General features: G+C 33.3%; 1 protein-coding gene and 1 long non-coding RNA gene across 6 annotated transcripts in view; both read left to right on the top strand.

The window, feature by feature from the left end:
• LOC143252370 (uncharacterized protein CG43867-like) overlaps positions 1–4,379 on the top strand; it is a 409,800-nt gene extending 405,421 nt beyond the window's left edge. For all 5 annotated transcript variants that reach the window (XM_076504374.1, XM_076504375.1, XM_076504373.1 and 2 more), the window contains one exon: positions 575–4,379. In XM_076504374.1, the coding sequence (XP_076360489.1) occupies positions 575–847 (273 nt within the window). In that variant the 3' untranslated portion in view covers positions 848–4,379. The remainder of the gene's footprint in view (positions 1–574) is intronic.
• A 531-nt stretch (positions 4,380–4,910) lies between these two features.
• On the top strand, positions 4,911–16,400 carry LOC143254539 (uncharacterized). The gene is made up of 4 exons (XR_013030243.1): positions 4,911–5,249; positions 5,384–5,549; positions 12,177–12,299; positions 15,905–16,400. It is a non-coding gene; the product is annotated as an uncharacterized LOC143254539 (long non-coding RNA).
• Positions 16,401–16,766: the final 366 nt, after the last annotated feature.

Raw genomic sequence — 16,766 nt, 5'->3', positions numbered from 1 at the left:
AAGGTTACGGCAGGAGACACATAATGTAGTGCTTTACTTTTAACATTTGCTGGTGAAATGTCAAATATTCAACGTTATTGTTTAGTGCCTGATTCGCGTGTTTTTGATTCACATTTTGAACACACAATTCTTTGTCTAACTGTACGTATACCTTTTAATGTTAGTCGGTCTTGCTCTTATGTGGAAGGAAGATCTACTTCTACGTACTAATTAATTAATTAAAGTTGCATTAATTACATTGACATAATATATTCCTTATCCATATTTAACGCAAACGTTTTCATGACATTGTGTGGCGTTTATTTCAGTGAACGTTTACATTTTTCTAGCATCATACATAACGACTTAATATATATATATATATAATAGATATAATAAATTCAACGACAATTATTATTTTGTACTACGTGAATAAACTGGAGGTATCCTTTTTTTAAAGTACCTTAGATGTCAAGCCTTGAAGTTACTAGTATTGTTTGCCAGTATTACTTCAAAATGTTGATAATGCTCTATAGTATAAAAGTGTTTGTTATTCACGAGAATTGGCCTGAATGAAAGTTACATAATTTTCCAGATCCTGGACATCACCCTGTTAATAGCTGACTATATGAATGCGATGGGACGCGCCCCCACAGTCCCACCTTCTCCCCAAGCTTCTACTCTAAGCAGGCTAGAAAAAATTCGAGCTAAAATCCGCGCTACTGCTACTAGGACTGGAACTGGTAATACAATACGATCCGAGTTAGCCCCATCTGATTCACCAGACTTGGTCAAGATGACCGCAGAAGCTGACATTCGACTACAACGTGCTGATGGGAAGAAGCGCATTGGATTAGAAACCACGTGACAACGGAAATGACGTGAAATTTGAGAATTACGCCGACAGTGCTTCCCGTAACAGAGGCCAAACATTCACAGACATAAAGGAGTGGCGCTGTAAGCTTCCTTCCACAGTGGGACGATTACGCTCAACAATATTAGAGTACAGACTTATAGATATTAACGCTATATCAGTGACATCTAGGCGAAAATATATGGAACCAATTGTATTAATTGAACTACACTTGGAGAGTGTTTAGGAGGTAATGTTAGGGTTTTTACTTAACGTTGCTGTGTTTAATTTTCTTCGTTACTTTTGTGGTAAAATAGGACCAAAGTCTAGAAACATTTCACTTAACCTCATCATCGTATCAATACTTGGCAGTAATTTAAGTTTGTACAGAAATTAAAATGTGGTCATGTGTTTGTATATCGTGAAACACGTTTGTAGTTAGGCCGTATCTAAAATAATGTAAATACTGTATACAAGAAGCCGAGTGTAAGTTTCAATAAGGTTTCGTGTAAACAGCCATAAATATCCTGTGTTAGTCTTTTAGTAACAGTAAATGAAAACCATACCTGATGATGTTGAAGGTGGAGCTGCAATCGATCTCTCGTACCTGACGAGATGTCAGACAGTAAAGTGGTTTTCTCATTTCGTTAGATATTGTTTTTTTTGTAACGTAGATTAATACGTTTAAGAGGAATTTTAAATTGAGTAACAGATGAAAATGAGGAAGATATGATATCATGATTTGCCAAGCAATCAAATCGGTAAAATATTAAAACAAACTTTGCACTAAAATGTGTAATGGATAGAATGAATACTTTGTTTTTTAACAGGTTATTTATTTTTGGTATCAACACGAATTTTATGTAAATGTGTTGGGAGGTAGCAAAACAAAACGAACAACTCTTTAAAGTGTCTAAAAGCTGATAATATAACTCAGGTACGAAAATAGAAAATTTTAGGTAATTACACCGTTGCTTTGTGTGCAACTCCTCAGAAAAATTGTAGTTTTATATATATAGGAATTATATGTCTTTAATATCTTGGTTTGTGATCGCGTGACGGACTTTTAAAGTTAAATGTGAAGCATTGCAAACCCGTAACCTCTAGGTGTGAACAAACAGGTGAACATGATTGTGTCTTCTATTATTCTCTACGCTTTTATTCTTACACAATTTCTTAAAAGTGTAAAAAGTGGTTGGTCGGTTGCGTTGTTAGCCATGTCGAAACAAACTGAGTTACCTGAAAAGATGTAAAGGTTTGGAATTTAATTATTCACATAAGACAAACCAAATAATTTTTCTTCAGTATAATTTTTAATCCTAAATTGCAGATAGATGTCGCTGTGTTTTTAAACATACTTTGCTAAACTGATTATCCACGACTTCTCTAACCCTAATCCTAGAAAGAAAGTGTTTCACATAGAAATGGAGTCAATTTATTTTTTGTTCGTTTCTATACGTTGTCTGTTGCAACAAATAAAAGCATAAAATTACTCAATGTGTTACATACAACATGTGGACAACACAGATAGTGTACAGTGGAATAAACCGGGTGGGAATTTGAGGGTTAAGATGTTTCCACAGTCTGTATACAAAGAAAAGTACTTCAAAAGTCTTGTTTTGTAAATATTAATCATTCGTGGTGATTTGGTTGTTATAAAAAAAAAAAAAACCCTAAATAGTAGATTTTCTAACTTCCAGTCTCATACCTTATTTATGGAAAAATAAGCGTGCATAATTTATTTTAAAATAATCATAATAATACTGAAATTCGTGACCTAATATTAGATGCAGGTTCTAGATTTGAAATGATTAGAAACAGTGAGAAGGTGTCGAAAAACAAATGAACTGACTTGTGAATGGTAAAATACTGAATATTGTTCGTTAGTCTGTAATAATGCGAAACGTAGTAAGAAAAATCGTGACAGTATCTCTTTCGACACTATTCATATTGAAAGTAAACAATGTAATTTACTACATATCTAAATCTGTTGTTTTTGTCTTGTGCTGAATTGTTTCGTTTTTTGTACAATCGTTAGTATTTTGATTACTGTTGTAAAATACGTTTCTACTCAAATGTTTTAAAATTCCCCACAGGTTAGCTAAAAGAACAGTCACGGACTGATAGCTAAAGATGTATTCTCCATTGTACATTTAATTATATTATATTAAAATTGTTATGACCAGTACCGCAAAGTTCACTAAATACATGTGACGTAACCTCTCTCACTTCTGCAGTTGTGTTTGTAAAGTCCTTACCTTTCTGTTTTAATTCAATAAAAGTCTTGTGTGGACTTGTGTTTGATTTTAGGGCTAGTTGAACCGTAATTACTGATGTACAACACAAGTTCAGCTAAGTTCTAAGTAACTTAAAAATCCACATTGTGTTTGAAGGAACGAATCATTTGTGGCTGTCGGGGACATTCAGTTGACGACTTGATACGCTTCACAATAATATCTTAGGCCTAATATTACAACTGTATTAGTGTATTTCTTAACTGTTCGAAATTATTTAACTGTTTGTGTAGAAGTATGTTGCCCTAATTTAAATGTCTATTCCTAGCTGTCTATATTGCAACATGGTTTTTCAGATCTGTATATTCTCAGTTGTACAGGTGATCGTAATTTAATAAACTAGACTGCAAACGTTTACTTTCTTGGCGAATAATTAAAATCGAAATGCATGAAACAGACAAGATTTTTATGTTTAATGAGAAAAAAAATCACCAGGAAAGATGCAGTTGATAAATGCATTTTTTTTAAGAACCTGTTAATACAAAAGAATGGTATCATTGGGTAATTTGCAAATTCATGCTACAAAGTAATGCGCCAGCCGATGGTACAGTGATATGTCTGCGGGCTTACAACGCTAGAAACCGGGTTTCGATACCCATGATGGGCAGAGCATGGATAACCTCTTATGTATCTTTGTGCTTAACTACAAACAAACAATGGGTAGACCTTAAAATATACAAAATAAATCAATTTGAGATACACTTCAGTAAATGGATATAACTAAAATTCCAAATAAAATTGTTATCTTAAATGAGATATGAATCCTGAGCTATCATTCATGTCACTGAGCTATTCCTGTTTAGGGAAGTTCTATCCCTCATCATTAACCCTGAACAAGGGGTACATCGAAAGAGCAAGACTAGGATTGTATATTTTAAAAATTACTTTTGTGTTTTTTAACCTTCTATCGTCATATTCTGTTTGAAACTGTACCGATGTGTGTCTTTCATTGTGATGCGTTTTCTCTTTCATTAGAGATAAATTATTTTTTCATGATGTGTTTCGAGCTTGTTTTATATTACTTGTATATGTATAAATGTCATGTACACAGCTTTTCTTCTGTAGTGTAACTTGAAGTTTGAAATCTGTCGGGCACATTGGGTGCTTTTTTTTTTAATGGTACTTACCGAAAAAGATTTAGCTGTTTGTTTGTACAATATACTTTGTAGTTTGTTGTATGTTTACTGGAAAATGTGTCTTCAATTTACTTTTACTCAGGTGAAATAAATAAATAATAAAAATATAAAATACAACTTTTGTGTACGATTGTCAACATTTCAATTTCGTAACGTATTTGCTTACAATCTGATAAATTTAAGAGTTTCAAAGATTACTTACACTAGGTAGTTATTCATGTTTACGTTTGTGAGAAACATTTATTTTGATTCAAAACACTTATTATAGAAGCCGCTGTTTTATGTTGTTGTCAATTTCATCAGCAGTGACTAGTTTAAGATATTTAATAAATAAATCAACCTTTATTAAAACTGGTGTTTTAGTAACCTCAAACCTAAGAATTACAAAATTCACAGGATGATAAACTCAGAGACTTAAACTACGGCGATTAATATCCCAATCTGAACATAATCCCCCTAGTGATCAGCGGTAATTCTGAATTATTATAATCGCTAGGAACCTCGTTTTGATAGCCGTGGTGAACACAACACATATATCCCCGTATGTAGCTTTGCGTTTAACAACAAAAAAACACTTGAAACAAACTTTTAATAAATAAGTGAGGTTTCACCGACTGAAGCTTTGGAACCTCCTTGCGTAGAATTATTTATTATTTGTGAAATAATATTTTCATCGTAATGTATAGAGTGTTTGTTTTTTCAGTCGTCTTAGTGACACCCGTAATGAAATCGTTGAACGTAGGGCATAAATGTTTCTATGGCTTGATTCCAAACCGCCATGTTCTCAATTATAAAATGCGTGCTCACTGCAGTGAAGTTGCTTCAGACCTAATGTTGGCGCTGAAACATGTGAGACAATGTTGCTGAGCAGTTCGTTTCTGACAGAGTTATTGTTATAAAGGTGGAGCGAACAGTATTTTAAGTCGGAGAAGACCTAATGAACGAATGCAAACTTAATAGTTTAAGAACGTTCAGCTCCTCAAACGTGTGAGTTTGAATGATTTATTGTTATAACTAACCCTTATACAAACGTGTGAGTTTGAATGATTTATTGTTATAACTAACCCTTATACAAACGTGTGAGTTTGAATGATTTATTCTTATAACTTACCCTTTTACAGAGTTTGTGTCGTGCGTTTTGTTTTCTTCAAAACGCGCAGTACCCCTGTCGTAGAATGTTTAGCTGACCAGATAACTACCAGAAGATGGCGCTCGTATTTGTACGTTAGAAGGAGGGGAAAGAGGAAGTGTTGAACAATCGTGAACGAGACTGTGTGTGACACTCTTGTAAGCATTCTAAACTTTGTGTCTACGTGAACACTGTTCGCGTCCCGTTACCTTATTGCAGAAAACGCACACAATTCGGTCTAACAAGCACGAGCAGCCGAAGTTTCTGGCTATGGGTGATGTTTACTAGCCGCGTTGTTTGCGCGAAATTCCATAAATAAACAAACCTTTTTTCTTTTACAACCGAAACTGCGAGACAGATCGGTTTATATATGGGTAACAAGTCCACAGTGCCACGTTATTTACGTCAGAACAATGCATATTTAACTAGAAATACGTATGTTCGACACAGAGAGATATATTTAATATGTTCACTTTTCAAAGTGAATATAAAGAAAGCAACAGATATGAGTTAAGAATATTTTCTAGCACTATCCATATATATTTGCATATAGTACGAATTACAAACAATAGTAAAATATCATAGTATTTAGAGTGAAAGGTTAATTGAGAAGTACAAAACACCTGACTGGACAACTTTTTTGAAAGTCAGATGGTTAAAGCACTGGGCTCGTAATCCGAGGGTCGCGGGTTCTAATCCCTATCATACCAAACATTATCGCCCTTTCAGTCGTGGGGGCGTTATAATTTGACGGTCAATGCTGCTATTCATTGATAAAAGAGTAGCCCAAGAGTTGACGGTTGGTGGTTATGATTAGCTGCCTTACCTCTCCTCTTACACTGCTAAATTAGGGAAGGCTATCAGAGATAGCCCTCGTGTAGCTTTGCGCGAAATTCAAAGCTAAACAAATAAACAAACTAATAATCGAAGAACACTTGAATATTTACTATAAATACACACAACCACACACTCACATATGTATATATATATATATATTATTTCCAAATTAATTTCAGTTCTGTTATAAAAAACAGAGAGTAAGATGTGATTGTGTTTAAGTACAAAACTGCACTATTTGTGTTCTGCCCAATGTAGTTATCGAACCCAGATTTTTAGTATCATGAGTCAGTGAGCTTGTCGCTATATCAGGGGGATGAGAGAAAGGTGGGATTTATTTTTTTATAAACGTTAATATTATTATAAAGAATTGTGTATTCCACACCTAGAAATTTGGCAATCAACAGAGGTAGAAAATAAAAATAGGTAAAGTGTGTAAATGAGATTGTGGTATTGATTTCAAGTTTAATTCCAAGAACTTACAAAAATACCAACGTCATGAATAGTCAAGGACAAATGGTAGTAGGATTTGAAAATACTTTTTTACTTCATCCAATCTACGAAATGGAAAAAGTAAGGAAAGAGAATATTTACGATCATGACGACATTAATTTCTTCATTGCGTCATTTCCGGTAGCTTTGAGTATTGATGTTACAGATGAAACTGTTGTACTGAAGTTGTCTTCCAGGAACGTCGTGTGCATGTGTGTGTGCACTTTTCATTAACATGTATACTGCATAAAAGTCATGAACAAATGGTTAGATGTCAATTGTGGCACTATAGTTGTTATTTACGAATTGGTAAATTATAAAAAAAATAAAAATGGCTAAAGCGAAATCACGAATAAATACACAACTCACAATTTTATTTGTCTATTTTTAATAAATACACAACTCACAGCTTTATTTGTCTATGTTTAATAAATACACAACTCACAGCTTTATTTGTCTATGTTTAATAAATACACAACTTACAGCTTTATTTGCCTATGTTTAATAAATACACAACTCACAGTTTTGTCTATGTTTAATAAATACTCAACTCACAGCTTTATTTGTCTATGTTTAATAAATACACAGCTCACAGCTTTATTTGTCTATGTTTAATAAATACACAACTCACAGTTTTATTTGTCTATGTTTAATAAATACACAGCTCACAGCTTTATTTGTCTATGTTTAATAAATATTGTCTATGTTTAATAAATACACAACTCACAGTTTTATTTGTTTATGTTTAATAAATACACAACTCACAGCTTTATTTGTCTGTGTTTAATAAATACACAACTCACAGCTCTATTTGTCTATGTTTTAAAACATGACTACGTATGTGTTTGTAAAAACAATTATTTAATGTCACGCCTTTTATTCCCTTTTTCATTGCTTCATACGTTTGGGTAACTGTGAGATTTTGTTTACACAAATATGTTGATATGTATGTTTAAAACATGAATAAAGATATTTGTACAGTAAATATAGCATTAACTGTTACAATTTGAAAAACAACGACAACAATAAACTAGTATAATATTATTCATATATCTATACTAAAGGTTTTTGTAGTTTAATACAGATATTGAGAAATTATGAAGTTCAGTTACAAAGAGTTGCTAAAGGTAAAAAATGAAGATGTGTTTTGTGTGTCCAGTTGCAGTAAGAAACCCCCTCTAGTGGCATAAAGGTATGTCTGCGGACTCACGCTGATAGCAACCCGTGGTGGGCAGCACAAGAAGCCCATTGTATAGTTTTGTGCTTACTTCCAAACAATCGATCACTAATTAATTAATAAATGCAACAAGGACTGGTTTTGTGCTTTTACAAGTAATAGTAAAATGAAAACTTATAATATTGTAGAAGTACGGGGAAACGACACTAATAACTCGGATATAACGTTAAAAAAAGAAGGAAGTTAAAAAACTCACTATCTGAAAGTAATGAGCTACATGATTTGGTTACAACTGACGTTGTTGTTATTGATAATGAAGCCGAATAAATTTAACACAAGTCTTAAGTAGCAACTTGTGTTAATAAAACTTGAAAAATACTCAAAAGATGTGCAGTTGTTTCTTACCTATGTCAGTATAACATAGACAATAATCAGTAGATTTGAAACTACTATTACCTGTATCAGTATAACACGGACAGTACTCAGCAGATGTGTAGTTGTTTGTTACCTGCGTCGGTATAACGTGGACAATACTCAGTAGATTTGAAACTACTGTTACTTATGCCGGGATAACATGGACAGTAAGTACTCAGTAGATGTGTTTCTGTTTGTTACTTGTGTCAGTATGACATGGACAGTATTCAATAGATTTGTAACAACTGTTGCCTATGTCTAAATAAGTTTGTATAACATGGACAATACTCAGTAGAATTCTAACTATTGTTATCTGTGTCAGTATAATATGGACAGTAGTTAGTAGATTTTGAACTACTGTTACCTGTGTCAGTTTAAAAAGGACAATAATCAGTAGGTTTGTAGCTACTGTTACCTGTGTCAGAATAACTTGCACAAAACTAAATATATTTGTAACTCCTGTTACCTGTTTCAGAATATTTTGGTCAATATTCAGTAGATTTGTAATTAATGTTACCCCCGTCTATGTTACCTGGACAGTACTCAGTAGAGTTTTAACAACTGTTACTTGTATCAGTATAACATGGTCAATACTCAGTAGATTTGTAACTATGTTACGTATGTGAGTATAACAAGGACAATAATCATTAGGTTTTCAACCACTCTTTCTTGTGTCAGTATAACGTGGACAGTGCTCAGTATATTTGTAACTACTGTTACCTGTGTCAGTATAACATGGACAGTACTGAGTAAATGTGTAGCTGTTTGTTACCTGTGTCAGTGTAAACTTGACAATACTCAGTACATTTGTAACTACTGTTACCCATGTCAGTATAACATAGACAGTACTCAGTAGATGTGTAGCTGTTTGTTACCTGTGTCAGTGTAAACTTGACAACACTCAGTAGATTTGTAACTGCTGTTACCCATGTCAGTATAACATAGACAGCACTCAGTAGATGTGTAGCTCTTTGTTAGTCGTCACCACTCCCTGTTAACTCTTTGGCTGCTCTTCTGCCAACGAATAATGGGATCGACCGTCACTTTATAAAGCCCTTACTGCTGAAAGTGTGAGCATGTTTGATGTGACTGGGATTGAAACCCGCGACCCTCAAATTGCGAGTCGAGCTCCCTAACGACCTGTCCATGCTGGGCCATTTCTTTTTGCACAAGAAAGTTTAGTCAAAAACAGCAGTTTTTGTAATATTCTTTGTTCGATTTTGAAAGAAATAGTCAAATGTTTTTATTATGTATTTCTTAAAGTTTATTTTGGGAAAACTGTTAAATGATGTCTATTTCATTTTGAATTGCAGTTATCAACTATTACTGTGTGAAAAACAACGTTATTTGAGAATCAAAGCCGAATTTTGTAATTTAATTTCGAGAAAGTAGGAGTTGTCGTCATATTATACTGAATTATGTAGATTAGAGTTGTTTACAAAAATCTAGTAACTTTCCTATGTCTCCGTTTGAACCAAAACAGTAACTGCGTTTCGAAAACATAGCCCTGAGTGTTGTCACTTCCATAGCTGTTGCCAGTCTAGACAGTCTCTGTCTTATTCTTTTTATCTTTATTTTGGTCTCGGTAGGCTACTGACTTATAGGAAGATAGAGCAGTTGTAAACTATACTTGCCTGTGTATAATTGACTAGCTGGGGATGGCAGCGTTTTCAGATCAGATTGGACTGTTTTCGTCAATGCTAGTAGGGTATTAAATGTATTACCGCGTGAATAAGTATTAAAATATGTAGGGCTATTTACGCAATGTAAGACTGTCTACACTTCAAGTAAAGCAAGGTGTGTGCTAGTACAAGTGTTCAACGTTGAACATAAATGGACATTGGTCTGATAGAGGTAATGTAATTACGATAGCGACTTTGGATAAATACTGAACCCTGATCTCTGTGGTATTTAGAGATAACAGTCCTGTGGGCAGGAAGAGGTTTACAACTAATCATCTCAGAGGGTCCAGATCAGGATTCTATAATTTACTTCAAGTAGTAACTGTCTTGACAGTAGTTCTAAACGTATGCTTTTTCAGCAAGGTTAACGTAACAGTGGTTGTATATGTATTCATAATTTCGCAGCAAAGTTAACCTGATAGTGATTATACACGTATGCCTTCTCAGCAAGGTTAAGGGGACTTTGCTTTTTCTCAGTTTAACCTTTACTTATTTCTAGTTACAGTTTTATCCAGTTGTCGTTTACCTGAACTCGTGTCTCTTTTCATTTTGTATTTTTTTTTTGGTGGGGGGGGGTGTTTGGTGTTTAGAGTCAATAACATATCACGTTTTATTTAAAATAAAGCCACCTGGGTCTGTCTCTTCTTAACTTGTTTACAAATTAAATTCTTCCAGATGAATTATTCGTGTTTCCTATTTTAAGAAACAACTTACTTAGGAAATAGTTATTCCTTAACTAACTAAAACTACACAGCTGGTCATCATGTGATCCAAGTAATAAACACGTAATTACTGAGAGTAACACTATCTGCCCCTGTTAAAAGATTGTGCTACAGCGGTTGTACTTTGACACTCGTGTCACATTTGTTCAGCTGAATATGTAGATTTTAAAATGACTGGTGCCCTTGTTTTCAAAACATTATTTTAGATATAATTTTAACAGTGCCCGAAACGTTCAATAAATCATTAATTATTTCTGAAACCACGTTGCTTGATCACCTGATGATACGATAAAGTTATCAGAACTAACCACGTTTATATAAACACAGTCACGATGTTTGGTAAAGCTATCAAACTAATCACGTTGAAATGAACATAGTCACGGTGTTCGGTAAAGCTATTAAAATTAATCACGTTGATATAAACACAGTCACGATGTTCGGTAAAGCTATCAGAACTAATCACGTTGGTATAAACAAAGTCACGATGTTCGGTAAAATTATAAGAACGAACCAGGTTGATGTAACTAACACACAGCCACTGTGTTCCGTAAATTCAGTAGGTGAACCCTGATCTCTGTGGTATTTAGAGATAACAGTCTTGAGGGCAGGAAGAGGTTTACAACTAATCCTCTCAGAGGGTCCAAATCAGGACTTACATATGAGTCGAGGTTCCTAACTAGATTATAATCTGCTGGTCGCGGGTTCGAATATTCTTCCCACCAAACATACTCACCCTGTCAGCCGTGAGGACTTTATAATATCACGATCAGTCCCACTATTCGTTGGTAAAATAATAGCTCAAATGTTGGCGGTGGTTGATGATGACTAGTTACTTTCCCTCTAGTCTTTCACTGTTAACATAGGAACAGCTAACGCACATAACCCTCATGTAACTTTGCGTGAAATGCATTACAACCAATTAACCCTAAAATGGAAACCAGCATACAGTTCAAACGTTAGTTTTCTCATGAGTAATGCCAGGGGTGACAATGTAAGATTACGCTCTTACAGAAAAGGGAGTGAGAGAAGCGCTTAAACTATATTTATAGAATAAATCTAATCATAAACATTACTGTATGTATGATAAAATCAATATTTGTTTATTTACTGGAACACATTACCAGTAATAGTGTGAAAACAACATTGTAAATCTGTTGTCTAGTGAAATGTAAGGCACAATGTTTTCAACTCACTACTTGTTATTTTTTAGCATTTGAAATATTTAAGTAAAACACAAAAATTTACTCTGTTTTCAGTGTTGTAAGGCTTGCTGTCTTAAAAATTACTAAATATACTAAAATTACCTCTACGACGTCTTAAATTTCGAACCTAGCAATTTGAAACCTAATATGCACCGTCTTTGTTTCTAGTGCAATTTCTCTTTTTGAACAGATATATATAAACTGAAAGGTAAAACATAAAATTTCTCAAAATACAATAGAGATATTTCTCTCTTGACAGAGAATGTACACCGACTGTAAATCACCTGCTTTGTTGGGATCAAGTTAACGTGAACGTTTTGCATGGATTGCAACTATAGCTGTCGGCATTTTATAAAGCACTATTACAGACGAATAACCAGCAGTAAGTGATCTCGTTTCTTTCTACAAGAAACACAGAGAATTAATTTAACAAAGTTATCTTCCAAAGTACTTGGAATATCAGGTTCATTTAACACACATGTGATTTTCATTTTCTTGGTAAAAGAAATATGAAGTTAATTTAACAAATACATGATTTTGTTTTCGTTGTAATTGAAATATTGGTTTAATTTGACAAACACCTAACTTCCATTTTCATGGCAACTGGAATATGAGGTTAAATGAACAGAAATGTGACATTTATTTTTATGGTAATTGGAATTTGGAACGAATTTAACACACGCGCGACTTTCATTTTCACAGTATTTGAAATATAAAATCAATTTTAACAAACAAGCGATATTTGTTTTTATGGTGCTGAGAATATGGAGCTAACTTAACAGACACGTGACTTTCATTTTCATGGTAATTCAAATATGGAGTCAATTCAATAGACACCTAACTTTTTATTTTCATGATAATTGGAATATGGAGTTAATTTAACAAACACGTGACTTTCGTCTTCGTGGTATTAGAATATGGAATTAATTTAACTGACAAGTGACTTTCATTTTCATGATAATTAGAACATGGAGTTAATTTAACAAGCACGTAACTTTCGTTTAATGGTAATTAGAATATGAATTAAGTTAACAGACGTGTGATCATCATTTCCATAACAACTGGAATATGTCGTCAATGTAGCAGACACAAGACTTACATTTTCATGATGGAACCAATTTAACGTACACGAAGCTTTCATTCAAAGTTTTCTCAAACTGTATCTTTAAATTAATCTTACAATAATTAACACATAAAATAATTAATGCTATATTTCTCTGTATGTTTTGTGTATTCATCAATAATTAGTTTTAAATAATTAAAATTAATTAGCTAACCAAACAATATATAGGTTTATATTTTGGATAATCTCTTAAGAATTTTATAAAAAAATCATTTAGTTCCAAAAACTATATTTTAATCTAGTAATATTTTTATCCTTCCTCAACATTTGTTTTTATCTTTTATCTTTAATTTTGAGCTACTGACCAGAAGCCAACCAGATAAAAGTAGCTTACCACTCACTATTCACGCTAGTGGGTTGTCAGTCTTATGACGCTCATAAAAGTTTAAAAGTGAGAGGAACATTTAGTGGTATCACAAGGATTTCAAGCCGGATTATTAGCTTCAAAATACAGTTTCATATGACATGGCCAATCTGTACCCAGTAAGAGTTGTAAGAACGGTAAAGTTCAAGAAGTAGAAATAATGACAGAAATAATGTATAATAAATAATAATAATTAATGATAATTAAAATTCAATTAAAAATGATTTATATTTATCAAAAAAATTAATTGAATAGTACCATTTACAAATTGTATTCAATCTTTATAGTACAATTTAATTTAGTAAAATAACAAATCCCATCATTCAAACGTATTTAAAAGCTGTTATTCAACGTATTAATTCACTTACAAGACTACTTAAACCAGGTATATGAGTTCGTCTGTAAAGACAAGAAGTTTTGAGATTTATCATTTACTGGTCCGCTTCGTCAACAAGTAAAAATTTAGAAGTTATACAAGTTACAGTCAGAGTGAAGCCTGTTTGGGGAATGTTGACATCGATTCTCAAAAGCAAATTAGAATTTTGACTTGACTCGTACTTAGTTCGTTAATATTAAAACAAGAGTCCTCAGTTGGTTAGCAGTATATTTACGAATTTACAACTTTAAATAAGGCTCATCTCAGCGGAAGATTAAAATGTTGACTGAGTAGTAATTACTTCCCTGAACTTATGAGAAAGATGGTAAGTTAATGTTGCCTTTTCTTAAAATTACATTAATTTTATACTTAAATAATAAAGCGCCCATTTGTAAAGTGAGCTGAAAATTCTACTAAGTTTCAAAATATCTCAGAAAAACATAGTTATTTAATTTATATAAATTATACTGACTTGTTGAACTAACAAACTAAAAGGGTTTGTTTTTGTTTCGTGAGGTTAAGTGTTAGTTTGTGTAGGTTTACCGAAAAGGCATATGTAATGTGAGACAACATCGTCACGTGATAAGAGCACCAAGAGCAGGAAATGATTCATCTTATTTAACGTAAATTTAATATATTTAGTGAGAATATATAGTAGTGAGTAAGCAAAGATCTGGCTCATCCTGTTTTGTAGTAACTTTAGTTTTATTCTTGTGATCATTACCCAAACTTTTACAGGTTTTGGTAAGAAAAACCGGGCAACCACTTTACGACACTTTGTTAAGATAATAAAACAAACAATAAAGTTCTAAAATCTTATAGTGATAAAGATAAACAGGACTATCTCATAACATAATGTGATTTTATAATGAATTTATGAATATAGGCCAATGATGTCACTGCTTTGAATACGGATAAAAAATATTCAGTCGTGTTACCTTGGCTAAAAGACAAATTACTTCCTAATGTTCAAAAGGATGTGTGAGGTTGGGGGTCACGGGAAGAAGAGTCGTTATTCTGACGGGTGAAGATGAGTCGTTATTCTGGATAAATCTGAATTTTTCCAATAGTTTTACCTTTAATTTCGAAGTAATAATAAAAATTCGCGAACTTATATTTAAAAAAAAGCAAAAACAAAATCAGATAACAAATTATAAATCGTAATTGAGCTTTGGTACATCTTAATACTGACGGTAAGTGTATATATACAAGGGTGGACAACAAAAAGTGGCCACCTTTGAAAATATTGTTCATTTGTATATCTGTTATTAGACAACAGAGATATGTTTCGTTTTTACAGTGATTGACTGTTATCCTTCTTTAAGTACTGCAAACGTTTATCTTCTGTGTCTGGTTTGTACTCTTTTGTTAATCGGTGTTAACTCAGACCATAGATTTTCAATCGGTTTAGTTTGTTTTGAATTTTGCGCAAAGCTACACGAGGATTATCTGCGCTAGTCGTCCCTAATTTAGCAGTGTAAGACTAGAGGAAAGGCAGCTAGTCATCATCACCCACCGCCAACTCTTGGGCTACTCTTTTACCAACGAATAGTGGGATTGACCGTCACATTATAACGCCCACACGGCTGAAAGGGCGAACATGTTTGGTGAGACGGAGAATTTTCAATTGGATTGATATTAGGTGACTGATCTGGCCATTCTATAACATCAATTCTCTTATTTCTAAGAGATCTTTTAATGACTCTACAATTTCAGAGAAATCTGTTTGATCCTTTTGTTGACTAATTGGAATAAGAAGATTTGAAAACCTACATCAGGTGCAGAACACTTATTACAAAAACCAACATCAGGTGCAGAACAGTTTTAAAGAAAAAAATGTAACTAAAATCATGAAAAGTTCAGGTATTTACGAAAATCATTGTTGAAATCAGGGTTTAAAATGATATTTGAACAAATTTCGTCGAGTACGTTTTAAAAACACATAGTTTCACGTATTTTTCTGTTGTTTAATAGAAGATATAACGAATTAACAACAATTTCAAGGGGCCACTTTTTGCCCACCCCTAAATTTACATATATTCTGTTTTGAGTGCGTGTGGTTTTTGTAATTTAATATATATTTTATCATGATTCACTTAACCGCAGAGATTGTTTGTCTTTCAGAGAGAAACTTGTTTGCTTGTTTTCGAATTTTCTGTAAAGCTACACGAGGGCTACGTTTGTTATTCGTCTCTAATGTAACATTAGAGAGAAGACAGCAACTCATCACAATCAACTCTTAGGCTACTCGTTTATCAATGAAAGTGTTAATACCCATACCAACCGTTTTGAGATACATTTCTGGGTTATCATCCACTGTGTCCACCGCGGTGAACAGAAGCCCAGATTTCAGCGATGTTCGTACGTGAACGGACATTGAGGGTCATACCTCAAGTTGGAAGGTGGGAAGGAAAGATTCAAGTCTGTTCACAGGAACTCCAACAAAACAAGAAAAATTGTTTAGCTGTTTAGTGCATTTAGTCTTAAACATTTGCACAGCCTTTATGAGGAATAAGACATTTTCATGTTTCTTGGGAATCTGTACATGTGACACGTATTAATGACTAAATACTTGAAGTATTATAAAAGTGGGTAGTATGAGTCCTCATTTAATTCTTAGAGTGTAACTTTTAGTAACTATTATTTTGTTTCTAGTCTCTTTCTCGAAAGTGTCAAACAGTTCTAAAATAAAAGAAACCTAAATCTTGTTTGTTTCACCAGTTTCCATACGTCCCTAATTTTTATCTGACAGATTAGATAGAAGATAAGCAGTTATACAACATTACCCACTTTCCTTTCTTGGGCTAATCGCAGTTTCATCAACATTTATAAAAAACCCAAAGCACAGAGCATGGTTTTGTAGCAACGAATCGCGAACCATGAATCCTCCAATTAACAGTCGGAGCATGCTAATCGCTAAGTCTGCACCTAAATTAAAAAAAACAAAAACAAAATCTCTTATGTTTGATCGTATTAACGCATTGCA

Source organism: Tachypleus tridentatus, chromosome 6 (genome assembly GCF_004210375.1).
Source record: "Tachypleus tridentatus isolate NWPU-2018 chromosome 6, ASM421037v1, whole genome shotgun sequence".
Taxonomy (NCBI): domain Eukaryota; kingdom Metazoa; phylum Arthropoda; class Merostomata; order Xiphosura; family Limulidae; genus Tachypleus; species Tachypleus tridentatus.
The sequence above is the reverse complement of the archived record's forward strand: the minus strand, read 5'-3'. Positions and strand labels throughout refer to the sequence as shown.